The 26,875-nt window shown below is 34.5% G+C and overlaps 1 protein-coding gene across 1 annotated transcript; it reads left to right on the top strand.

Moving 5' to 3' along the window:
- The first annotated feature begins 12,352 nt into the window (after positions 1 to 12,352).
- On the top strand, positions 12,353 to 20,119 carry LOC142352976 (WD repeat-containing protein 31-like). Its single transcript, XM_075405141.1, has 4 exons — positions 12,353 to 12,596; positions 13,353 to 13,573; positions 14,160 to 14,473; positions 19,600 to 20,119. The coding sequence occupies exons 1-4, from the start codon at positions 12,406 to 12,408 to the stop codon at positions 20,023 to 20,025; spliced, it is 1,152 nt and encodes a 383-aa protein (XP_075261256.1). The 5' UTR covers positions 12,353 to 12,405; the 3' UTR covers positions 20,026 to 20,119.
- Positions 20,120 to 26,875: the final 6,756 nt, after the last annotated feature.

Genomic DNA, 26,875 nt, shown 5'->3' on the forward strand with positions numbered 1-26,875 from the left:
TTTGCCTAAAATTTTGTCAATTTTGCTAAAATCTGTAAAAATTGTTAACAATAACACTTTTGAATTTATTTTTAAAGACAAAAAGTCTTGTTGACTGTTTTGATTTAATTTTTTTGGCTAATATTTGGGGTACATATTTCAAAATTCACCCTTTTTCATAAAAATTTGCCCGAAATAAGCTTCTTTAGTTCACTTAGACTAAATTTGCCGGAAGTTCACGCCCAAAACAACTAACACAATCCCTTTAAACTACAAAAGGAAACTAGTCCTACTTTCGCTTCTATTGAGAACGGTCTGGAATTAAAATTTTGCCGTTTTGCTAACTTTACTCTAGGATTATCAAATAACAGCATTTATTTGATCTTTTTACAAACAAATTATCTAGACCTAACACATTCGAAACAATTGAGTCTTCTTAATGAAAGAACAACAATAACATGGCAGGCTTTGGTCCGGTCTTGGACTGTTACAATACAAATGTAATTCAGATTGTAATAGGTCGGTCTATTTTTTTAAAATTCGATCTTTTCATGTTAATTAAAGAAAATAAGAATTCAAATCAAAGCTTACCTTTGATAGCTACAGTTGACTTCCTAAGCAGTTCTCAATTAATATATTTAGTCTTTTTACTTGAAAGATTATGGTCGTTTTGACTTTTAAATTATTTGATTTTTAAATAAACAGTGGCTTATTGAACCGTCCCACTCTTTTTCTTTCAATTTAGTCAACTTGTAGCTTGCTGTCAGCAAGGACAGAATGCTTTTTCAGCTTCTTTGTTCTTCTGAATTAAAATTTAATATGTTTTGTGGATTTACGCGTTAAGTTATGGTTTTCTGGCGTTGATACTACGAGATTTCACAATTGGTTTTCGATTTTAAGGCATTGGCCCCTTTTTCACGTTTTTATTTCGTTTTGTCACATTATCACATTATCAACAGTTCACATATTACAAAATTGGCCTTCAAAAAAGAACACAATTGAACATAGAAAAGTCATAAAGTATGATTTTATTGGCTTCGACACCCCTTTTTTGAAGAATTTAATTGAATTTAATTGAATATTTGTCTTTAACTGTAGATTTTGCTTTGCCTTTTTAATCGTATGAAAATTCCTGCATAATGACAGGTCTGCTTGACTTTTTACTCTGGAAAAATGGAGCCGATTTTTTTATTTGAGTAGATAGCTGATGGTTTTCATTACTTTGAAAACAATTGTTTTAAAAAAACGAAAAAAAAAGAATTTTTAACTTCGCATTTTGGCTCCTTTGTCAATTTGTCACATAGTCTCGTTAACTACAGGTCACATATATGATTAGTGGCCTCGGGGAAAGTGCAAGTGTACAAAATTTAATGTTTCTGAAGAAGTTTTTGTGAATTTGACCGCTTCGACACGGGTTTTTCGGAAAAAATTAAACTAAATTTTGATTTCTGTCTATAATTGACGTTCTTTTTGTAGATGTAAGACATATGCTGAAAAAAGGCAGCTCTCAAGCACTTCTTTTGGACGAACAAACAGACCTATTTAAATCTTTTTTGCAAATGTTGGCTTTCATGACTTTAAAATAAATTGTTTTCCAAAAACACAAAAGTACTACTCAATTTTGTTGTTTCTTTCTTTTGTTTACTTGTTTCAGATTCTCGTTAATGAGTTAATGAGAGGTTGCATACCACGTTATTGGCTTTCGAGGAAGGCTCAATTGAACAAATTTTGTGGAGAAAATTACGGCTTCGACAGCATTTTCTCGCATAGTTGAATTAAATATTTGTTTGTTGTCTCCATTAGTTGTTCTTTTCGTAACCGCACAAAAAATTGATTAATAACAGGCCTTACTGCCCTCCTAAAAACCGTATGTGATCATAAACATCGTGGATGTTTTCAATTGCTATCTAATGGTTCTCCTTACTCAGAAATTAATTGTTTTTAAGAATATAAGCCAACATTTTATTGCTGTTTTTTTCTTTTTTGTCTAATTGTTACCGAGCCTTTTTGAGGAGTGTTCCCATATCTTTTCTAGTGAGTACAATTTATTTTGGTTAAGTTTCAGTTTTATCTGGAGCTATTTTTACTTTGTTATTAACTTTTCCTTTGTAAAAAAATGGACACAAAATTTTGGATGTAATTAATGTTGTTATTGTTGTTTGATTTTGTGTTAGTCTGGACTTCTTTTCTTATTAATGGTTGATCTCATCAATCTAATGTGGCATTTTTTTTACTACACTCAGTTATTTGCGTTGCAGGCGATTTTTTTTGTTCAGACAGATTTCTTGAAAAAAACTTCCTCATTTGGTAGACATTTATGCCAAAAATATGGATGAGCGGGGTCGGAACTTTATGTGCGAAAGCACATTACCGAGCCTCCTTGTTTTATAATAAGTACACTACTATCAAATTTGTCCTCATTTTTCCATAACTTTTACCGATAGTTCGTTCTGACGTACCGGGGCATATTGGTTTCAAATTAGTTGTTTTTCTAGTTGAATCTTGATAAGCGTAACTTTATCTTAAAGTTTTTCAGTTGCTCAGTTCTGTTAAACTCAAATGCATGATGACCATAGTAAAAGATCAATAGAATATGGGAACTGGCTATCAAAGCGAGATAGTTAACTTCTCTGAAGCCAGCAAAAATTGTTCAGAAGTGAACGCTTGACTTGATTATCTAAATCGAATTTCAATTACTATTTTTGGGTTTTATCATCAAAAATTTGTGTCCGATCCGAGATTTATTTTGCAAATTCTTAAGGTTGTAATGTCCTAGCATTTAGTCTTTGAGCTTTTCAGCAGCATTTTTGCTGGAAACTTTCAATTCAAAAATTTGTACCTTTTTTCGCGCTCCTTGAGCATAAAAATTAGTTGCTAATATTTCCATTCTGGCTTTCGTATAAATTTTCCGAACGGAATTCTTTACACCATATCATATTGGATGTGCAATCGTTCTGTTTAGATTAATCAGAACTGTAACAGTTAACATGAATCCTCTCTGCTTTCCTTTTGTTCTTGCGATAGCCTAAGGCTATTTTTCTTAAATTTTCATATGCACCGCTCAAGCTTGAAAGTATTTTTTAAAATTTTATGTTAATGCTTGCCTGTTACTTATTTGTCGTCAATTTATGTGTAGCTGATTTGAGTATTTAGTTCTTTCGCGCTTATATCTTTTTGAAATTAATAAATAAGCGCAATCAATATCTGTTGTTGCGATTTGGAGGACTGCAACAATCCGCCTTCCCAGGGCCTCATAAGCTTATCGTTTTCGAACTTAAATTCACCCAATCGGAGGGAAGTTGTTAGTTGACTTAAGGTCGCTCAACGAGTGCATAAATTTTAGCCCTATCGAGTTAAGGTCTCGTCTATCGAGTAGCGTCACTAATGGAGCAAAAATTTGTGGATCAGAATTTTCTCAAGTCTCAGCAGCACCGAAGATCTGAACTCGAAAAGTGATATCGTGAAAAGAACACAATCAATTCAGTACGTAATCTGACTTAATTGGAACTTATCTGGTTTGCTAGGTTATGTTTACTGGGCACCAGTTTGATTTTGAAATGTCAAGTTTGTGACCGTCGTGATAATCGTACTAAGACTTAATTTTTCTGTGCTCAATTACAGTACTTAATACTCAATTTGCTTTTTTTGTCAATGCAATGATTTTGCGCTCTACAAAGCTATCGCAGATCTTCTGTGCTAATTATTGTCAGGCTCTTAATCGGAGTCATAAATAAATAACATATTTTGTCTTTAGTATAAGTGCTTGAATTGAAAGTGCTTTCAACAGATTAAGTGCTTGAAATATGTAAGCAAAAGGCATTGTTTTTTTTCCAAAAGAAATATCATTCAAACATGAGAATTTTAATGTAAGAGTATGACAAGTTGCCATCTAGCTTAAATATTTTTTACAAGCGATTGGCTGTCAAACAATTTTTTGGGTCCTGCTAGTTGTTTTTTTGTTTTTGTTTTAATAGTTTTTTGTTTGTTTCTAAAAAACTAATGAAAACCGAGGGCAATAGTTTGTGCGCTACGTTATTGATCACATATCTTTACTAATGGTACGATATACCCGAACTGTTGAAACTCAACTTGATTCTACAAAAAGTAATAATGTATGGACCTGAGATATCCCTAAAGTTTAAGCCAGCCAAATTATAACCAGTCCCTAACGCCTGTCTTCTGAGAGAATTCATGCGACGTTTATCGATTAAGTTTATTTTTTTTACTTGAAAAATTCGAAACGAATACTGATGAATCAGCACAAAAAGCCAATAAAATTGTACAAGTGCTTTTCTTGATCTATCAATTGTTGTTGACTCAAGATCTCCTAATATACCAGCTTGGCCAAAATCACAAATTCGGCCATGAACTATTATCTTTTGGGTTTGAAGTTTATGCTTAATCTTTTTTGTTAGTTTTCTCTCTAAAATTTTCAAAGGAAACAATAAAATCGACATTATATAACTGGACTGGATGAAAGTTGTTTCACAACAAAATTTTTATGGGACCCGTAATGTTCTTCTTGTATGTAAAATATCTATCTTCTGCCATGAACACGGGCGTCTCACTATTTCAACATGCTTACGGTTGTCTAATTTTTAAAAACTGATGAAAATTGAGGGCAATAGTTTCTGCGCTACGTTATTGATCATACATCTTTACTAATGGTACGATATACCGGAACTGTTGAAACTCAACTTGATTCTATAAAAAAGTAATAAAGAATGTATGGACCTGAGCTATCCCTAAAGTTTAAGCCAGCCAAATTATAACCAGTCCCTAACGCCTGTCTTCTGAGAGAATTCATGCGACGTTTATCGATTAAGTTTAATTTTTTTACTTGAAAAATTCAAAACGAATACTGATGAATCAGCACGAAAAGCCAATAAAATTGTACAAGTGCTTTTCTTGATCTATCAATTGTTTTTGAATCAAGATCTCATGTATTAACTTGGCCAAAATCACAAATTCGGCCATGAACTATTATCTTTTGGGTTTGAAATTTATGCTTAATCTTTTTTGTTAGTTTTCTCTCTAAAATTTTCAAAGGAAACAATAAAATCGACATTATATAACTGGACTGGATGAAAGTTGTTTCAAAACAAAATTTTTATGGGACCCGTAATATTCTTCTTGTTTGTAAAATATCTATCTTCTGCCATGAACACGGGCGTCTGACTATTTCAACATTACGGTTGTCTAATTTTTAGCGGAAATCGGAACCAAAATTTAAGCTCCAATAGAAACCTCAACTTGTAACAAAAAAAGGATTTGCAGTCTCAGCTGAATGCAGGTTCTCAGAGTAAGTTGTACCGTAGTTCAAAATTTAAGTTAACAAGGGGGCTCGGTAATGTGCGTACGCACATAAGGTTCCGACCCCGCTCATCCACGTTCTTGAGTTAATTGGCTACCAAATGATGAAGAGTTAGAAAACCTTCAACAACATACTTATCATTAAATAAACAACGAATGGAATACAATAATGCCACCCTAGAGGGCCGATGAACATTGCTGTTAATAGGACAACTGAAAAGGACAATAATAAATATCAAACAACAAACATTATTTACGACCAAAAATCGGTGGCTATAATAAATAAAATCATAACAAATTCAAACTCACATCAGATAAAACCTAAACAAAACATTTTGACCTATACTTTATTAAAAAAAAGATAGGAGACCTATCGGCAGTGCGACTGTTTAGCTGATCGATCAAAAAGAGCAACGAGGTGCGAAGTTCAAAAATACGTTTCCATTTTTGAAAACAATTATTTTGCCATTATTAAGGTTAATAGATATCAACTGAAATTACTAAAATGTTCGTTTCTATCTCCATAGAAGCAATTAACTCATGTCATTATCCAATGTTTAATTGCGCGAAATTACAAAGCCAATGGAACCTACGATTAATGTTAAAATCCTATAAACTATACAAATGCACGATTAACGAAAAATCCTATAAACTATACAAATGTAAAAAAATCTCAAGTATTTTATGAAATCCCGTAGTAACAGTAGTAATAAAGAGGAGAAACAAGCGTTTGAAGCTAAAACCTTCAGAGATATCAAAATACTGTTTACTGGAAACGTGTTGTGACCTGTGTTTACAGAGACTGAGCTGCAAATCAACCGAAAAACGTTTTAAAAAATGATGAAGCTCATAAACCCAAATATATTTTTGATAACAAATATTTTCAAAAATTAAAACAGACTTAAAGTTTCAACAGACAGCGTTGAATTAGATTCTGATACTCCGGATGCCAAATTGGCCTGTAAATAATGAGACTAAATCACGACCCTACAAAATAACAAATTTATAAAGAAGCCAAAACTTCAAACAATTTTACGAGATCACACTATTTGAGGCACTATAATTATAAGATCATACCTGCAAGATCATGCGTAAGTTGTCACTTTTGTTTCATTTCAACATCATTGAACTTTCCTTATAAATGGACTACGAGAAGATGAGAACAAAAAGAACACCAAAATTTAACAGTTTAGAAATCTCGAAAACTTTTTTGTGAAATCAATGGGCGAAGCCATATGTCACAACGTGTAACCAAACGCAAAAAAGTATGAATCAACAAAAGTAATTGCGGTTTTTAATTAGTGAGATTGAGTTACTTGGTTGCAAAAATGACAGCGAAAAAGATACAGTTCAAAAAAGGGTTTTTCTTAATTCATTTTTAATGTCATTAAAACAAACAGCTATAAACTGAAATCTTTAAATAGATTGAGTTATACGTCCTGGGGAAGCAATTGAGACCTATCGTTATCAGGTATATGGCGTACAACAACAAAAAAAGACAAACATAGGCAAAAACAAAAAAAATCGATTGAAATTTTGCGAGATAACTGTGTCTCAGCCCAAAAAGCCAAACTATATAACTAAATCAATTACCATATCCTTATACGCTTTGTTCCCAATGTTGTGCGTTGGCTATAATTTTCCTCAGTTGGACTTGCCAATCTTAAGATAATTTGGCAAGGCGATAAGGCATCAACAAATATGCATATATGCTCAAAAATGAAAAAAACTTGAAAACGCGTTGTATAAAAAAAGACAAATAATTGAACATAAAACCATTACGAAAATTTATTTATGACCAGCAAGAAATCGGTTTCAGCTTTTTCTACTGAGTCTGCAACCGAAGATAAAAGAAATAAGATAAAAAAAATAGTGGCAAAGTTCAAAAATTAACCAATTTTTTCTTAAAACAATTATATTCAAAGTTAAAACAGACATTAGATAACAACTGAATGATTTGTCTAGATTCATTTATAACTCCTAAAAAATAACTGGATCTTTGAATGGGGACAATAAGCTGTTGGACTACAAAAATATAACAAATGAAAGCAGAATTCAAGAAAAAAATTTAATTTTTTTTTACGAAAACAATTGGTCACAACCACTAAAACCAGGAGCTTATTCTGAAACCGTAATATAATTTCGTTGCTCCTTGTGTTTTTAAAATAGTATCTTTCATTCATTGAGCCTTGATCTGAATTTCTTGTAAGTAAAAAAAAAGTTTACATAAAAACCTATTCATAGCGGAAATATTTTGAAAAAAAGTCGCGCCCCATTAAAATCTAGAGAAACTTTTCTTGTTCGAATCCATGACGAGATAAAGATGAGCCTAGATATTACTGCGAAATCTAGCAAAATACTCATTTGTTTAAATGGTTGCGAAAAGGTCATTTTTTCAACAAAATTTTTCAGGTTGTCAAAAATAAAATTGCATTTTGTGTAATTATCGAGTTTTAATTTGCAAAAAACTGGCGAAATAATAATTCCAGAAGACTCAAAGCCAGCGGGGATAGAACTAGCTCGTTTGTTAGTTTAAAAAGAATACGACAGCAGTTTTAAGGTATCTACTTCCAACAAATTTAAAATGATTGTGCTAAAAAAGCAAATTTGTTCACGAAAAAAAGTCGAATTTTGACAAATTCAGCAAAAATTCTAGCCAAAAAATTCGAATCGAAGATTTCAGCAACCCTTCTCTATCTTTAGAGATAAAATCGATAACACTACAGTAAAAAATGTGAACAAAATTTTGCAAAATTGACGAAAATTAGGTCAAAATTACCGAAAATTTGAATAAAAACAGCTGAATTACGTCACATATTCACAAAACTTTAAACCTCGATAACTCCCTATAAAAAGCAAAAATTGAAAAAATCTTTTTAATTCCATATTCTACGCTGGACGGGCTTTTTAATGATACCACTCACAACTCTCTACGATGATTATATCGATCGGCCAAATTTGACTGAACAAAAAAAACCCATTTGAGTATATAGTTCCTCCCCCACTAAAGTGGGTCGGGACAATAATATAAGCATATTATAAGTTACTTGGCGCCAGGAATTAATACAATAGAGTTGACTCTTTTGGAGCTCGTTATTTACAACAACGATTTCTTTCCTCTCAAAATTCATATAATCAAGCGGCGGGCTAAGACAAAGAAAATATTGTCGGATTACGTAATATTGCCGAGAGTAGAATACAATTACAATTTTTTTTCTTGGGAAATATATCAACCGAGAGATGAAGCCTTCAACACCTACGGTGGTGTTGAATGCTTTTTCTCTCTGTTCGTATATTTTCGAAGATAAAAATGACATTGTTATATTCTCGGCTCAAATCGGACAATATTGTTTCAGTCTAAGCTCCTTTGATGATTTGCGTTTATAAATCTTCCTTTGTGGCATTTATAAATCTATTTTTGATTACTTTTGCAAATTTTTTTTGATGATTTGCGTTTATAAATCGTCCAAATAAATCTTCCGTATGGCTTCTAAATAAATGCTATTGGTTCAGTTAACGGAGGGACTTTTAAAATTCTAGATCACGATCACAACCTCTGTTCTCATAGATAATTTTTTTATTCGTGCGGTATCACGGAGATGAAGTCAACTTAGCTTTTTTTCAATAACTCAAATCAGGAAGTGGAATTTATAAGAAAAACCGTAGTCAATGGCTTATTAATCAAATTGTCTAATAAAGTGTTACTCCTGAAACCAAAAGTTGGCCTGTGTATGGAATTTAATAACTTAATTTCTGATTTTGCTGTTCTTTTGTTTTCTTATACGCTTTTGCTCTCAAAATTCAATTTTTCTCTGTGTCTTCTAGATTTGTGGCTTTAAGCCACTTGTAGGAATATTGATAGTTCATGCTTTGTGTTTTTGCCTGGTTAAACAGTCCTTTTGCATTCTGAAGAGAAAAATTAAATTAGCAAAACATTGAAAAGACTTTTCGAGCTGTAATTTATGATTTCAGTAATTATAATACAAATGGATTTCAGTAGTTCAGAGATTTTTAAAAATAGTTTGAAAAAGTAAGCTCAATCACAGCTTCTTGCCTCGGCTGTGTGGAAATATAAAAAAACACTTAAAAAGATTTGTGTGAACATTAAAGAGAACGTATAAACTCGCAACGTTAAACTGGCAAGTTTCATTACTAAAGATACAGAATCTTGCATTACTATTCGAATAATCTCGCGATTTTTGAAAGCTAAGAAAATAGTTATCCTGTGATTAAATTTCTGTATCTCCGAGCAAAAATCTTTGAGCGCCTCCTTCTGACGCAGAAATTTCTGTATCTCCGAGCAAAAATCTTTGAGCGCCTCCTTCTGACTTAGATGATGAAATTCATTGATAAGCATAAAATTATAAACAGCAATTCCAATTTCAGAAAAAAAGTCTGCAACAGATGCAGTTTTAGAACTGCTTAAACGGTTTCGGCTAATTTAGATCAAAGCAAAAAAACTGTTGCTATTTTTCTAGACCTTGTAAAAGCATTTAATTCCATTTCGAATAATCTTTTCCTTAAAAAAGTTGAAATGTATGGTTTCTCCCAGGAAGCGAAAGAATTACTGTTTCCATTTCTTGCCAACCGCAGACAAAAGGTAAATATTATTGGCATGTTCTCTGATTGTGAAATTATGAATCACGGTGTGCCACAAGGAACTGTTTTAGGATCACTCATTTTTCTTTTATATGTGAACGATTTCACATCTAATATTAACACAACGGAAAAGGTAATTCAATTCGCAGATGACACAAGTATTGTCTGTTGTGGACAGAAAAGTAGCTTACATAGAAAAGTCACGGAAATTTTACAAAAAACAGAAGAATATGTAGAGATGAACGAACTAACTTTGAATACAAACAAAACCGAATTAATCTTCTCGCGCAATAATTCTGATTTCGGATCTATTTTTTAGAAAAACGAAGTTCTTACAACACAAAAAAGTTGCAGATATCTTGTTATTCAAATTGACAGGAATCTTAGTTTCGAGGAGCAGTTGAATAAAGCATTGAAAAAGATGGCTCATGCTATAAGATCAATTTACCTTATAAGACATCAAGTTCCACTGAACGCGCGCATTCTTCTAAAATCACTTGTGTTTTCACACTTCTTCTTAGGCAATATTTTTTTAAAATTTATCTGCAAAAAACCTAAAACGCCTTAACCGACAGATTAACTGGGGTATAAAGGTGTGCTTTCTACGCGAAAAGTATGACAAAGCGAGAGATCTGCTAATCCAGACAAAGACCCTACCAGCTTATCTAATAATAGCAAAAATGTCGCTAATCAAATTTCATTATGATATTGCTAGGCCAGAAAATTTTGAAAATTTTCACGGGTATCTGAGTCTTCATCAAAATACTCGAACAAAACAATTCAAAATTAGACAAAATTCCAAAACCAGCTTTGGATTGAATTCGATTTTTGTCAATGCGTACAAAAATGGAATAAGTTACCACATGGGCTTCAGTTGGCAAAAAATGAAAACCTTTTTAAGAAAACGTTGAATGATTTCTTGCTCTCACAACATGAAAAAAATCCCTTGAATGGTAACGTAGGAACTTTTAAAAGTTATTCTTATTTTTAGGAAGAAAACAATCAAAAGAAAATTTTATGTGATTCTAAGAAATTTTTTGATGTTTATTATACTATTTTATTGGAATGATTTGACGTACTTTTTTTGTTTCAAGTAGATTTAATCGTTTGGTTAAAATTTTAATTTACTTGTTGCGAAAGAAACACTCACGTGCACACTTTAAAATGCCGAACGTCTGCAATGCCAGAAGATGAAGTGCCAGAAGTTCCTACTTAACCAGTAGTTGGCTTCCGTTGACTTTCGTCATTTTAAAACGTGGGCGTTTCGTGTTTTAAGCATGGTTAAGTGTCTCTGCAGAAGTCACTGAGAGCTTCTGGCGTTTATCGAGAACCGCGAAGCGGTTCGAGATATAATGTCAGAAATTCGAAGTGACTTCTGCAGAGTCACGTAACAATTATTAAAACAAGCACTGTGCAAGTTCAGTCGGAAGCTTTGCGGAAGTCATTTTAACCGATTAAGCAATCAAAATAGGAATTTTCTTCCAATTGATGAAAAGGAGAATCACTTTCGCAGACAAATGGCTCTTTTTTTCCAAAGCACTATATGAACAAAACAATTTCTCAATTTCGTTGTTCTTTGATTTTTCTGTTTATATAAAAAAAGAGCCAATTGTCCCTGAAAATTAATGACCGATGATGTTTCCAGTGTTGCAAAAACAACATGTGACAAGTTTCGATGGTTGGACAATCTGTGGAAACGATGGATTCAAGTTTAGAAAAGGAAGACCCAGAATTTTTTGGGAAATCTATGGATATGATTTTCGCTAGGAGTCTTGACCTAGCCGACAAATACCTTTGTCAACTCATACAAGGGATTTTTTCCTTTTCTCCATCCCCCGGAGTTTTTTCCGTTTTTGCAAGCCAATCCCCACCCCCCCACCCCCACCCATCAGTGCTCTCATCCTCCTGTTAACCAGTAACAGCACAATTAACATTACATAATGAAAAAATCAAAATCCTGTTAGGGGACAGAATTGTATGCACCAACAAGCAGTGGCAAAAACGGAAAAAACAAGCAGTGGCAAAAAGCGGAAAAAACCTTTTTACAATTAATTTTAAATAAAGAACGCTTTTTAGATTTTTTGGAGTCAATTTTTAAAAATTTCAACTTCTGCCTAATTATATAGGAACTTCTGGCCTTTCAACTTCTGGCTAAGTATATAGGAACTTCTGGCATTTCAACTTCTGGCACTCGCGACCTTCGGCATTGTAAAACTTGCACGTGCGTGTTTTAATTAATAATTACACGGTTTTTTGTGTGATTAACCGTTGAAAGCGACATTCTTGATAGGAATTTCTGTCTTTCGATTCTTTTGCGCCAAAGCAAGCTTGCGACAGAACAGATGAGCACACAAGGAAGATAACTTTTTACGAGTTAGTACGATTGCACGGATTATTACGATAAAAATAATTATTCCTTAATTGTCTGGGGAAGTAAAAAATAAGGGTCATTTTCAGGTCAAAGCCATGTCTTCTCTGCTTAATTGTAAATAGTGAACTTTCTTTGCATCTGTTATGCTAAGTGCCTTCACTGGTTGTTGTGACCGCACCCCTAATCTGCTCTCAGGCAGTAAGCGAAAGGAGCACCGCTTGGCCGATGAGCAGAATGTAGAAGTACTCTTTCCCCCCATCGACTCATTCAAAGCCCACTCTCAAAACGTCAATGCTCTTGTAGCATTTAGCCATGGATCTACTTTAGATAATAGGCATCTGTTTCCTTTTATCTTCCGTGAACAAAATTTACAATCACCCCCCCCCCCCCCACTCCCACCATATTTTTTACCACAATTTTTAAATTACTAAAGCGCGCATGCTATTTGTTTTACATAGTAAAGTGCTATGTTAAACACAACGTTTGATGTGTAAGTGGGTTACGAAAAATGGGTGGGGAGATAGATAAAATTTTTTGTTTTTACAAGACTGTGAACACACTACGTTCTTTTTGTACTGATAATGCAAACTTTTTTTAAATTTCTCAATTTAGCTGCTTCCTAAATGAGTTTTGATTTTCAATCACATCCATGCGCATTAAAAATGCAAACACTTCTAAAACAAAATTGAAGGGATGGAAAGAGGGTAAGAGAGAGGTGAGACGGGAAGGAGGGAGGGGGGTTCTAAGGAAAATTATCCCAATACTGAATTGTGATTTGTATATCATGGTACTGGGGAGGCACAGCCATGGTGGTTAACATATACATGCAATTAAGAAGAAAAGGCTCTATTCTCTTTCGGCTCAGTAATTTTGGCGCACCAATTAGGAATGTTATGATGTTATATAGCTTGTTACTATGTAAAACAATAGCACGTACTTCTAGGGGACATGAAATTTAAGTTATATGCCCACTAAGCACGGTGAGGAGGGAGGGAGGGGGGGGGGGGGTTCGAAACAGAATAGATCCGAAGAAAATGTCAATTACAAATGATGATATTCTAATAAGGAAAGGAAACAGTTTCCTCAACAGTGCTGATAATCGAGTGTTCGAAGATGTCGTTCTGAAAGACTCAGCTTCGGTGTCTCTGACTAATGGCGTCTCGTATGATAAAGGGATGTCAAAAGACGCAAAAGGTGCTAAGAGTTTCATAGCTTCCTGTTCGGACACCATAAAGCTGTTCGACGCATCAACTTGTTCGCTGGTGGGCAATTTGGAAAATGGGCACGAAAGGGATATCAAATGTCTTGCAGGTAAAACTTCTAATTAGCCTAAAGTGTTTATTCATTTCCCCAATTTTTTTCAAAAATAAATTAATTTTTGGACCTTTTCAACAAAATTATAAACAATTTGTCCGAATAGTTTGCCCATTGATTTGTCCACTTTTGACGGCCATTTTGTACAGTAAAAACCGAGCTTTGCAAATATGTTGAACAATTTCTGCTCAAGGCAATCGGGCATGATTCATTATTTGAACGAAAAAGAATTATTAGATAAAATATCGAGGTTTAAAAAGCGGGCGGGCACTTTTTGTGGACGGACCCTAAAGTTTGGCATTTCATTGCAGTGTATGAATAGAAAAAAGTCTTCTCTGCTGAATTTTTGCCAGATGCCAATGAGGAAAATGGAGCTCTGTTCAATAAATTTACATTGTTTACATGTCATTGTTTGTGATTGGTAGTTTTTTTAAGTTTTTATGCAACATTTTTCAAAACATTTTCGAGTCGTCGTCATAATTTTAGAGGCTGCATTACGCTGCACGTTTATCAAGGCTTAAATTAAGCTTCATTCCCCCCCGAATCTCATGTATTTACCATATTGAAGTATTTTCCATTTCAGTTTCAGAGCAACAAAATCTGTTGTTCTCTGGCTCGCGTGACTGTGCACTTTGTATCTGGCAGTTAAGTGGCGCCGAGTCCAGACTCCAGTCCAAGATATCCAACTTGCACGAACTCATCATCACTGCCCTGGATTTCAACGACTCAACCAGTCGACTATTGTCTGGGTCTCGTGACTCGACCTTGAAGATAGTGGACGTGGAGACGCAGGCATGTGTTCAGCAGTTCCAGAAGGTTGCCAGGAATCTGGTCACATGTGTGAGTTGGGTGCCCCAGTCTTATCATCAGTTTGTCCAGACATCAGAGGATAAACAGGTGAGACTTGCCTCATTGGATTTGAACCCATCGTGCTTGAGAGAATGGCTCATATAGATTATCGTTTTTAGCTGTTGTTTGTTTTTGCCTAGCTTTTGTTGAGGCGTTGAAAGGGTTTGAGTTTCAGAGAAATTTAATTTCGACGGTGCATCGAAATGGCTCTGGAATTGATAATACTGTGTTTTTGAAAGATTATTATGGCGTTTCAAATGGAAAATTGGCTCTTGTTTCTCAATTTTTAAGTTATTTTGGCTTTCAATAATTTTTGGCTTCTTTAGATTTTTGAGTGGACGCAATCAGTTTATGCGGAAACATACCTGTGATAATTCATTCATTGAATGCCTCGTTTCTGTTGAAGTGTTTTTCTCTTGAAGATGTACTAATGCTATTTCCATATGGGCTGTTTTCAGGCCAATTAGTTTTTATTTTTTATTGTAATTTTTTTGTGGTTCGTTTTACTGGACTAAGTTTCTCTGTGCACCGTTAGTGATTTCGTTTTTGTATCGTTTATAATTCGTTTATGCTTGGCCGCTAAGTGTTTGAATTTCAGACAAACGTGTTTCGAATTCCGATTTTCACAATATCGACATTTTGGCAAAATATTTCAAAAGTTTATTTGTTGTTGTTTTAGTAATAGCCGCGAAGCGACAGCAGCTATTATTGAGGACACCGAGGTTTTTTACAATTCAAAGAATTTGAATTGCATTGGGGTGATCTGTTCACTAATTTTCATGATTTTTGAAGTCAATTTGGAGTAGTGATTTTGGTCACGCCGAAACAGGAAATGGAGCGAAAAAGCGAGTGGTTTGCGGCGTGAAATTTTTTCGCTCTAATTTTGAAGTAGAGTGAGAAAACGGTGTTTGAACAATAATTTGCTTTCTCGCTAGTGTTTTTTTGTTCACAGGCGGCAATTTCACTTTGATTCCTACATTTCTTCTTTTTCTTTTTGGATCGGGTATTTTTACTAAATGGTTTTCTCAATCTATTCATAGTTCATTCTACGCCTATTTCTTAGTTTGAACCAAATTTCAATTTCTCGCCGATGATTTTTTGTTCACATGTGGCATTTTGACATTGAGTTTTTTTTGTTTCTTTTGCTTCTTGGATCTGATTTATTTAGAAATAGTTTTACCATTTCACGCATATTCGGTTCTATGTCTAGTTCTTTGTTTATACATTTGAATTGTACGTCAGGATTCTTTGAATTGTACGTCAGGACTCGTCCTGCTATGTTTTTTTTAAATTCCTCTAACAGATTTTTGTTTCGTCTTATCACAAGCGTCTATCGCGGCTATATACCGGCAATCTGCTGGCTATGTTTTGAAAAGGGGGACTGCTATGCAATTCTAATAAACTTCCAATGCTAAACAAAGAATTTCACTTGTTTTTAAATTATTTCAATTGATTTTAATAGCCGCACTTCTCTTGATTTTTTTATTTTGTCGTCAACATTTTTGATACGACCATATGACGTCACAACCACTTCAAATCTGCTCTTTGTTCTTTCGTTCATGCAAGTTGAACTGAAGTGCGTGCGTGACGTCATTTTTCGCGTGATTTAATTTTTGTTCACACTTGACTTACTCTCAAAAATGACTTCCTCACTTTGAATTTGACTTTTTTTTGTATATAGTTCAAAGAGATAAGCTCAAATGGGTATGTGTCACTTTTAATGAAGGTTATTTGAGAGCAGCTAATAGAGGCAGCAAAAACTTATACAGATTTTTAATCAAAATTTTACATATCAGCCTTCAATGGAAAATTTTTTGGTCTGTCTTTTTTCATGTTTTTGAGACTGTAGAAGCTGTTGCGGCTATTTTCTGGCAACCTGCCAGCTATGTTTTTATACTTTCAAAATATGATGAGTTTGGTTATTATTTCTGCACGTGCCACCACTTTTTAACATTTAGCACTTATTTTCATTCAAGTTGCCATGACTAATGAGTTGTTCCCATAACCTGTATTTTTTGCTTTGCCTTTTCCAGCTGTTAAAAAGATTTCTTCTTCCTTAGATTTTTAATTTTTTGCAGCTGATTTTTATGAGAAACTTTTAGTTTCTTTTCTAATAATTCAGTTCAATTATCTGGCTTATGCGTTCGCAAATTGCCTTTGGTGTGGGGGGGGGGGAGAATTCAGGTTTTTGAGAAGGGTTTTTTGTGACAATTTTTCGGCCGGTCTGTTTTCGAGCTTAGCATTTTTGTCAAAAATTTTATGATCCTAAGACTTTTGTCTATCTTTTATGGGTACTGCTAAGTTTAAAGTAATACAAAGTGTTTTAATATTTGCTTGATTCAATGTCGTCATTGCTGAAATATTTTTTGGTGCTACAAGGGTTTTTATTTTTTAACAAATATATTATTGGTAAGCTCTAGTGAGACAACAACAATTGTTTCAGGCAAAGACAATAGTTTCAGGCAAAGACAGTTGTATTAGACAGACAAAAGGTATTTGTTTTGGTTGCATACACGTTTTTGTTTGCAAAATCCCACTCTTCGAGAGACTTACGGAATTCTTCAGGCTGTTTTTTTGTCAATGTTCTTATTCCGACTATATTACGTCGCAATCGGTTCGAATCTACCCTTTGTTCATTCTTTCATAAAATTTCGACTGATTGCATGCGTGACGTCATTTGGCAAACATGACTGGCCTCACTCTCAAAAATGACTTCCTGACTATCAGATTGACTTTTCCGTTCCTTAATTCTGGGAGATAAGGTCAACTGTGTGTGTGTGTGTTCTTCTAGTTCAAGGTTATCTGAGAGCAGCCAATAGAAGTTTTTATTCGTTTTTATTCATTTTTATTTTTGAGACTGGAGATCTATGAAGCTGTCGCGACCTGTGTTTGAACAATAATTTGTTTTCTCGCTAGTGTTTTTTTGTTCACAGGCGGCAATTTCACTTTGATTCCTACATTTTTCTTTTTCTTTTTGGATCGGGTATTTTTACTAAATGGTTTTCTCAATCTATTCATAGTTCATTCTACGCCTATTTCTTAGTTTGAACCAAATTTCAATTTCTCGCCGATGATTTTTTGTTCACATGTGGCATTTTGACATTGAGTTTTTTTGTTTCTTTTGTTTCTTGGATCGGATTTATTTAGAAATAGTTTTACCATTTCACGCATATTCGGTTCTATGTCTAGTTCTTTGTTTATACATTTGAATTGTACGTCAGGACTCGTCCTGCTATTTTTTTTTTAAATTCCTCTAACAGATTTTTGTTTTGTCTTATCACAAGCGTCTATCGCGGCTATATACCGGCAATCTGCTGGCTATGTTTTGAAAAGGGGGACTGCTATGCAATTCTAATAAACTTCCAATGCTAAACAAAGAATTTCACTTGTTTTTAAATTATTTCAATTGATTTTAATAGCCGCACTTCTCTTGATTTTTTTATTTTGTCGTCAACATTTTTGATACGACCATATGACGTCACAACCACTTCAAATCTGCTCTTTGTTCTTTCGTTCATGCAAGTTGAACTGAATTGCGTGCGTGACGTCATTTTTCGCGTGATTTAATTTTTGTTCACACTTGACTTACCTCACTCTCAAAAATGACTTCCTCACTTTGAATTTGACTTTTTTTTTGTATATAGTTCAAAGAGATAAGCTCAAATGGGTATGTGTCACTTTTAATGAAGGTTATTTGAGAGCAGCTAATAGAGGCAGCAAAAACTTATACAGATTTTTAATCAAAATTTTACATATCAGCCTTCAATGGAAAATTTTTTGGTCTGTCTTTTTTCCTGTTTTTGAGACTGTAGAAGCTGTTGCGGCTATTTTCTGGCAACCTGCCAGCTATGTTTTTATACTTTCAAAATATGATGAGTTTGGTTATTATTTCTGCACGTGCCACCACTTTTTAACATTTAGCACTTACTTTCATTCAAGTTGCCATGACTAATGAGTTGTTCCCATAACCTGTATTTTTTGCTTTGCTTTTTCCAGCTGTTAAAAAGATTTCTTCTTCCTTAGATTTTTAATTTTTTGCAGCTGATTTTTATGAGAAACTTTTAGTTTCTTTTCTAATAATTCAGTTCAATTATCTGGCTTATGCGTTCGCAAATTGCCTTTGGTGTGGGGGGGGGGATTCAGGTTTTTGAGAAGGGTTTTTTGTGACAATTTTTCGGCCGGTCTGTTTTCGAGCTTAGCATTTTTGTCAAAAATTTTATGATCCTAAGACTTTTGTCTATCTTTTATGGGTACTGCTAAGTTTAAAGTAATACAAAGTGTTTTAATATTTGCTTGATTCAATGTCGTCATTGCTGAAATATTTTTTGGTGCTACAAGGGTTTTTATTTTTTAACAAATATATTATTGGTAAGCTCTAGTGAGACAACAACAATTGTTTCAGGCAAAGACAATAGTTTCAGGCAAAGACAGTTGTATTAGACAGACAAAAGGTATTTGTTTTGGTTGCATACACGTTTTTGTTTGCAAAATCCCACTCTTCGAGAGACTTACGGAATTCTTCAGGCTGTTTTTTGTCAATGTTCTTATTCCGACTATATTACGTCGCAATCGGTTCGAATCTACCCTTTGTTCATTCTTTCATAAAATTTCGACTGATTGCATGCGTGACGTCATTTGGCAAACATGACTGGCCTCACTCTCAAAAATGACTTCCTGACTATCAGATTGACTTTTCCGTTCCTTAATTCTGGGAGATAAGGTCAACTGTGTGTGTGTGTGTTCTTCTAGTTCAAGGTTATCTGAGAGCAGCCAATAGAAGTTTTTATTCGTTTTTATTCATTTTTATTTTTGAGACTGGAGATCTATGAAGCTGTCGCGACCTTTTTTGCAATCTGCCAGCTGTATTCGATTATTGGCACTTAAAGTTTTTTGGAGTAGAAAATTTTGTTCGTTGTTCCGATACGTTGATTAAATCATGATGGAATTTCACGAGCTTAACTCTCGACGTCATTTATCTTGTATATTAGATTGAAGGAAAAAAATGGATTTTTTTCTAAAAGCAGTGTAGAAAATTACAAATGCTGGTTTTGTTAAATTTCTATTGAAATATACCAACTGTTATCCATAATTAGATTTTAATTTGTTAATGTTTGTTGTTATTTAGAATTTTGGAAGTCTATTTTGGATTTGAAAAGCAACCAGTATGTTAACAGGTATATTTGTGGGACACCAGACACAACGACCCAGTGATGATATTTCCTCGCAAGAACTGGATCCAGACATGCTGCGATGTCTCTCAAAATGGACTTCTTTGCATCTCGTGCAGCAACGGATTCGACAACGAAGGTTGCGAGGCCTCATGTTGGGACTTGAAGATGGGCAAACTTGTTCACGAGTTCAAGTCCCACGCTCAAACTGTACATAAGTGTAAATTTATCCCTGAGAGTAGCTCTCATTTTGTAACTGTTTCTAATGACTCGACTGTTAATAAATGGGATGTCAATGAACCTAATTGTCCCGTTGATACTAAACGGCCACCCACTTACTCTGGGCTCATTTCTCTGGCTATCTCGAAGCAGCCGGACTGCTGTGTATATACTGGAGCTGTATCTGGAGATATTTATACAATGAAGTTCTAAACACGCCTAATCTGAGAAAGATTTTGAGGTGCTTTTTGTCACATTTTCGTACATGTTCGTATTTTTTATCACTAATCAATTGCTTCAAACATTGTGTGTGTTGCAGTTTAAATCATTTAACTGCACTCATCAGTAGGATACCCGGGTAAATCAAAAGTTGTTATCCTAGAACTTTCCTCTTGTGGATCCTTGATGTCTTAGACGAAAATAGTTGTACAAAGATCGGTAGGAGTTTTAGCTTGATCTTTTACAGTTGTCAATCATGTCTTTGAATTGGCTGGCTAAGCAAAAGCAAACATTTTTGGTTACAACTTTATCATAAAGGAAAGTTCTATGACTACAATTTTCTCATAAAGGAAAGTTTTATGATTACTGGAAATTGTGTGTCTGTGCATGGGTTTTCCGATCCTCAAGGAAGTATTTTGTTTTTCTGGAAGCTTTGGGGGAAAAGATCGGTAGGAGTTTTAGCTTGATCTTTTACAGTTGTCAATCATGTCTTTGAATTGGCTGGCTAACCAAAAGCAAACATTTTTGCATTAGAAAGCGTGGTCGCTCTTTGTCTTCAAGATCGGTGGCTTCAAATATGTAATATAATATGTAATATGTAATATAATAAACTGAAACTGACAATAAATTAAACGCTGTCAGAATCTTGCATTTAGTATCACAGAGAACTCTGGATATGCCAAAAATTTATCACAATCAATAAAAACATGTAAGACCTGTTTATTAAGAACTCTTTTTGCTCAATAAACTCATTGAATCCTTCTACAAACTCTTAGAGACCATTGCAAATTATTACTGAGAAACACTAAGAGAACAGGCACTTCATAATACAACTCAAAAGACCGTTTTGTTTGTTGTCTGTTAGGTATTGGTTATGAAAATTGCAACAATAGTCAATTTTTTTGGAAAGAAATTTGTAAGTCGTTTGTTTCACACAAAACGCAATTTAATAGACTGAAACTGTTAATAGGATAAACGCTGTCAGCATCATCTTGCTTTTAGTATCACTGAAAACTCTGGATATGCCAAAAATTCATCATAATCAATGAAAACATTTAAAACCTGTTTATAAAGAAAACTTTTTTTTTGCTCAATAAACTCTATAAACTCTTAGAGACCATTGCAAATTATCACCGATAACCACCAAGGGTCCCGGCACTTCATAATACAGCTAAAAAGACCGTTTTTTGTTGTCTGTTAGGTATTTGTTTTGAAAATTGCTAAAAAGTGCAACAGGTTTCTTTGAAAAGAAGAAAATTAATCAAAAAATAAAAATAAAATAAACGCCGTCAGAACCTTGTGTTCAGTAGCACAAAAAACTCTGGATATGCCAAAAATTCATCGTAATTCATCAAAACACAAGTAAAAAATAATTGCGTTATCTGATTGAAAGTTTACCAACGATGTGTTCTCTTTCTGTTGATTTTATTTTCTTTTTCGGAATTTCAAACTGGGAACTTCTTTTAAAACAAAAAGTTAATCCTGCAAGATTCTTTCAAGATTAACTTTTTCCTGCAAGATCTTGCATGATTAACTCCGTCTTGCAAGTTTAATTTTTTTTGCAAGATTCTTGCAAGATCTTGCAATATTAACTTTTGTTCTCGACTGGGGCACCATCAATTTTCTGAAACTGTTTTTATTGCCAATAAAGAACAAGCACATTCAGTTGTTTCGCTAAAAAATAGAATGTGGTCTGAAATTATATCTTCAAATTATCTGGAATCCAGGGCACTTACACTGGGTTTCTTTGGCTTGCTGTTTTTTTGTTTATTTGGCGAAAAATGGCATTCGATTATGCTTATTCGAAAAAGTAGAAACGTTGTGCGACCTATCACTTTATATTAGGCAATGGTCACTAATATTCAATTTTGACAAGTGTAGCACTACTGGTTGAGTACCAGCGGCTAACGGTTCAAATTTTCAATGGTGTTCTATAGGAGTGGCTGGTCTCTAATTACTGCCAAATTTGATAACCTATTCTGTGGTCTATTAAAATTACGCCACCGCTCTATTAATTCAGACCCAAGAGGTTAAAACAGTTTTGAACGAATGGTTGAGTAAAATTGAGCGAAGAGATCCAATTACCATTAGCAACCAAGGGGACAGATTGGATCTAGTTAAAGCCAATTTTTGGAACTAATTATGTATCGTTTAATTTAATAAGGGCACAGCACTAATAATTTAGGCTCAATAGTTAATATTGGGCTGCTTTTGAGAAGTTTTGCACACCTGGTTCATTAAATAGAGAGCGAAGGGATGCGATTAGCCAATTCTATGACTACAGATAGCTTTTATTTAAGTCAAGCTTTAGAACCAATGCTGTATGGGAAATAAGTTTAGAATGGGCTATTATTCACAAGGTTACCTCGACTGGTTGAGTAACATTGGGCAAATGAATCCATTTTCCTGATAGTGCCCTGTATTGAGATTTGGATTCTGATTTAAGCCAACTTCTGGAACCGATTCTTCGTGGTTTTGCAACAGTTAGGGCACATCACTTTAAATTCAACCCATGATGTTAATGATGGGATTTTTACTCGACAGTCCAGTTCACCGGGTTGCGTAAAATTGGGTACGGGATCCAATTTGCCCGTGGCATCCTATGGCCGTATGTGGGCTCTATTTCAAGCCAAATTGCAGAAGCAAATCTGTTTGGTTTACTAATAATTGAGACCCAAAAGGTTTAAAATCGGCTGTTATTCTCATGTTCAGCCTGACTGGTTGAGTAATAGTTGTCAAAGGAATCCCATTTGCCAATTGCTTCCAAATTAGTTGGGGAGGGGGGGGGGGGGGGGGCTTTATCTCAACCCACATTTTGAAACTGATTCTGTGGTTTAAAGTAACTAGGGCACAGCTCTTAATTTAGTGGTCAAGAAAACCTTTTCATTTAGTTTTATGCCACTTTGGTACTGCCTTCTATACGTCCCATTTTTTAAAAAAGCCTTTTATGTGGTGAGTTGAAACAATGAAATTCTGACGTCATATCTAAGTAAGATATATACGGACTATTGACTGAAGCAATTGGTCTGAAATGCGCCAGTTTTTTTTCACGGTGAGATTCTGCAGTTTTACGTTGTTGGTATAGTAACTCCCATAAAGTTGCAGCCCAACCGAACGTTTCAAACCTTAAAGTTCAAAGGTGAAAGTTCAAATTTTGAACATGTAGAAATAGAACATGTTGATGTTCAGTTGCACGTTTATATTTTGTTTGAATGTTCGCTTGCGGAGCTTCTTCGGGGGACCAGACTATACACAGAGGATTAACTAGTTGTTGTGCTTATCGGTTCATAGTCGTGATGTGATTCATTATGCTGTTAATTTATTTACATATAGAGTCATGAAATATTTGTACTTAATTGCCTCGAATCAGTGATGCTTCCGAAATTATCAAATTTTTCCTTTGTAACATATCATACAATCACATGCCTCGCTCTCCCATTTGTTTGTTAATACACGACAACGATAGAAATAAATAATTGTGATAACTCTGTCTTTTATGTGTTTGTACAGCTAAGCGTTCTGAGGTTCAAAGTCGAGTGATCTAGTCTCCTATAAACAGTTTCAATCCGATGGCTATGCGGGTCTTTCCCATTATTGCAACCCCCCACCCGAAATTACACCCCTTATTATGATATGTTTTTTTTTGGGGGGGGGGGGGGGGGGAGTGGTTGGCTATAGGTTATCTGACCACTAAGGTGGGGGCTATTCTGGGAAAGATCAGGATATCCTTTGCAGAGAGAAATAAAAGTAGATTGAGCAGCATAATTTTCTAAATTTTGTTCTCTGGAGGTTGATATTGAACAATATTGCAAAAATTTTTACTTCTGAACATATTGTTCAATAGAATGGGCTCACATTTAACATTTTTTGAAAAGAAATATGATTCTAATGGAATAATAATATTGGAATTATTAATCTTTTAAATGGAAATGGATGCTGTTAAAATTGATAGACGTACCAAAAGATAGAATTTAATAGCTGTCAGATCAGAATTGAGGAAATGACATTCTGTTTTCTCATTGGTTATTTGTTCAGAAATTCACACACTACAAATATGTGCAGAAATGACTCCAAAGCCAGAAATTAAGCCAAAAGTAATGATTTTATGGATTAGCGGATCTCACTTTTGAATATGATAGGTTCGTAATATGAAATTCTCGTATACTGACCGCGGAGGCATACCCAAAATACACATTGTTTCTAAAAATTGGCCGTGTTGAATGTACGTTGATTGTGCGCAAGAAACTACCATGCTGGCGAATGTGGTCAATTTCTCGCTCGAGCAAATTCGTTGATTAATAGCCGCCCTCATCTTCTCAGCCGGCTATTATTGCGCTCGTATTTTTGTTTACTTCAAACTTTTTTTCGCTTTTCCATTTTGCCGCTTTATCGACATTTTGCGTGAAATCTTTTTGACTTCTCTAGGCTAGTTTCTCTCATTCTGCTTAAAGTGAATTTGAACATCAGTTGCTCAGCAAAGCAATTCAAAATGAACAGAGTCGGTATAAAAAATTGAAGTCAGAAATAGAAACATAAAGCCCAATTTTAGATGCCCGCTATTTGAACGTCGTTCCTATAAGTCTTAGTTACCACCTCTAATGCTTATTGGTGTTGATAGTAGCCCCTGTAGCCTCTCTCTAAGAAACAGAAGTATGTTCAACTACGAAATGCCAATCGGACTTAAATTCAAAATCGGACTGAAAAAATATTTTTGTACAAAAATTTTTTTTTTCAATATATTCTATTCGTTCAATCCCAATCATGCTTATTGGAATCAACGGCGGCTTTTTTCCGGCAATCTGCCGGGTATGTTTTCTTTTTTATGTACGTCTATTTTTTAGACGTCACGCCATGGAACTATTCAAAAAAGGAACACTTGAATTCCCCAAACAGAATTAGTAAGGATGCCGATGTGAGTGTAGGTTAAATGTACAATTTAATTATCGTTTAGTTGTGGAAAAAATGTATCAATTATATCAATATTAATTGAATTAAAAATATCTCCATGATAGACTCCCGTACCATTTCTTTAAGGCACAAATTTCTTTAAGATATAGGTCCTTACTTTTCACAGTTTGAAATTTGATTAGATATGATGAAGTCATTCCAGGATTCTATAGATCTGGTGAAAAGCAGTTCTTAAGGTAGTTTGATTTGTAATTGACGTCGAAATTGAGGAAGTTCGTTTGTGCTGCAATCAAAGTTTTTATGAAACTGCAAAATTGGTGCTGTGTCTATCAATGTAGTAGGCTAATCTTCCAACCGGATCTTCAATTCCTGTGATTGCTATTCTGTTTGTCTTTTATCGCTATACTGTTTCAAGAGCGATATTAGAAGCGTAAACTAAGGTGTCATCTGCGTATTGAAAAAAGCTACCTTGAATATGTGAGAAGGTCCGAGCACATGCCTGGGGGACATCCTTGTAGAGAACAATCCAGTCAGATTGTGTAATTCACCGAAACGTTTTGCAGTCGTTGTTCAGTGAATTCCGGTATCAATTGAAGAGTGCTCCTTTCAAAACGCAATGAGTGCTGTTTCTGGTACAGTATACCATGTTTGATCAAGTCAAAGTATTTAGATAGATCTAGCGAGGCAGTTGAGACAAATTCAATATTATCACCCGAATTTATACCCATCATTATAGTATGTTTACCATGATTGGGGGGGGGGGAGGAGTGGTTGGCTATACGCTATGTGACCACTAAGTGGGGGGTGGGCAATAATGGGAAATGGGTATCCTTTGCAGAGAGAAATAAAAGTAGATTGAACAGCATAATTTTCTAAGTTTTGTTTTCTGGAGGTTGATACTGCAAATTATTGCGAAAATTTTTACTTCTGCACATATTGTTCAATAGAATTGACTCACATTTAACATTTTTTGATAAGAAATATGATCCTAATGGAATAATAATAATCGAATTATCATTTTTTTAAATGAAACAGATGCTGGTAAAATTGATAAACGTACCAAAAGATAGAATTCACGACAACGATAGAAATAAATAATTGTGATAACTCTGTCTTTTATGTGTTTGCACAGCTAAGCGTTCTGAGGTTCAAAGTCGAGTGATCTAGTCTCCTATAAACAGTTTCAATCCGATGGCTATGCGGGTCTTTCCCATTATTGCAACCCCCCACCCGAAATTACACCCCTCATTATGATATGTTTTTTTTTGGGGGGGGGGGGGGGGGGAGTGGTTGGCTATAGGTTATCTGACCACTAAGGTGGGGGCTATTCTGGGAAAGATCAGGATATCCTTTGCAGAGAGAAATAAAAGTAGATTGAGCAGCATAATTTTCTAAATTTTGTTCTCTGGAGGTTGATATTGAACAATATTGCAAAAATTTTTACTTCTGAACATATTGTTCAATAGAATGGGCTCACATTTAACATTTTTTGAAAAGAAATATGATTCTAATGGAATAATAATATTGGAATTATTAATCTTTTAAATGGAAATGGATGCTGTTAAAATTGATAGACGTACCAAAAGATAGAATTTAATAGCTGTCAGATCAGAATTTAGGAAATGACATTCTGTTTTCTCATTGGTTATTTGTTCAGAAATTCACACACTACAAATATGTGCAGAAATGACTCCAAAGCCAGAAATTAAGCCAAAAGTAATGATTTTATGGATTAGCGGATCTCACTTTTGAATATGATAGGTTCGTAATATGATATTCTCGTATACTGACCGCGGAGGCATACCCAAAATACACATTGTTTCTAAAAATTGGCCGTGTTGAATGTACGTTGATTGTGCGCAAGAAACTACCATGCTGGCGAATGTGGTCAATTTCTCGCTCGAGCAAATTCGTTGATTAATAGCCGCCCTCATCT

Source organism: Convolutriloba macropyga, chromosome 14 (assembly GCF_964194025.1).
Source record: "Convolutriloba macropyga chromosome 14, txConMacr16.3, whole genome shotgun sequence".
NCBI lineage: Eukaryota > Metazoa > Xenacoelomorpha > Acoela > Convolutidae > Convolutriloba > Convolutriloba macropyga.

Coding starts and splice junctions, on each gene's coding strand:
- LOC142352976 (XM_075405141.1), top strand. CDS start 12,406: ATGCTAAGTGCCTTCACTGGTTGTTGTGACCGCACCCCTAATCTGCTC. Junction 12,597..13,352: donor GGATCTACTTTAGATAATAG/GCATCTGTTTCC, acceptor TTTCCTCAACAG/TGCTGATAATCGAGTGTTCG. Junction 14,474..19,599: donor AGACATCAGAGGATAAACAG/GTGAGACTTGCC, acceptor GTATGTTAACAG/GTATATTTGTGGGACACCAG.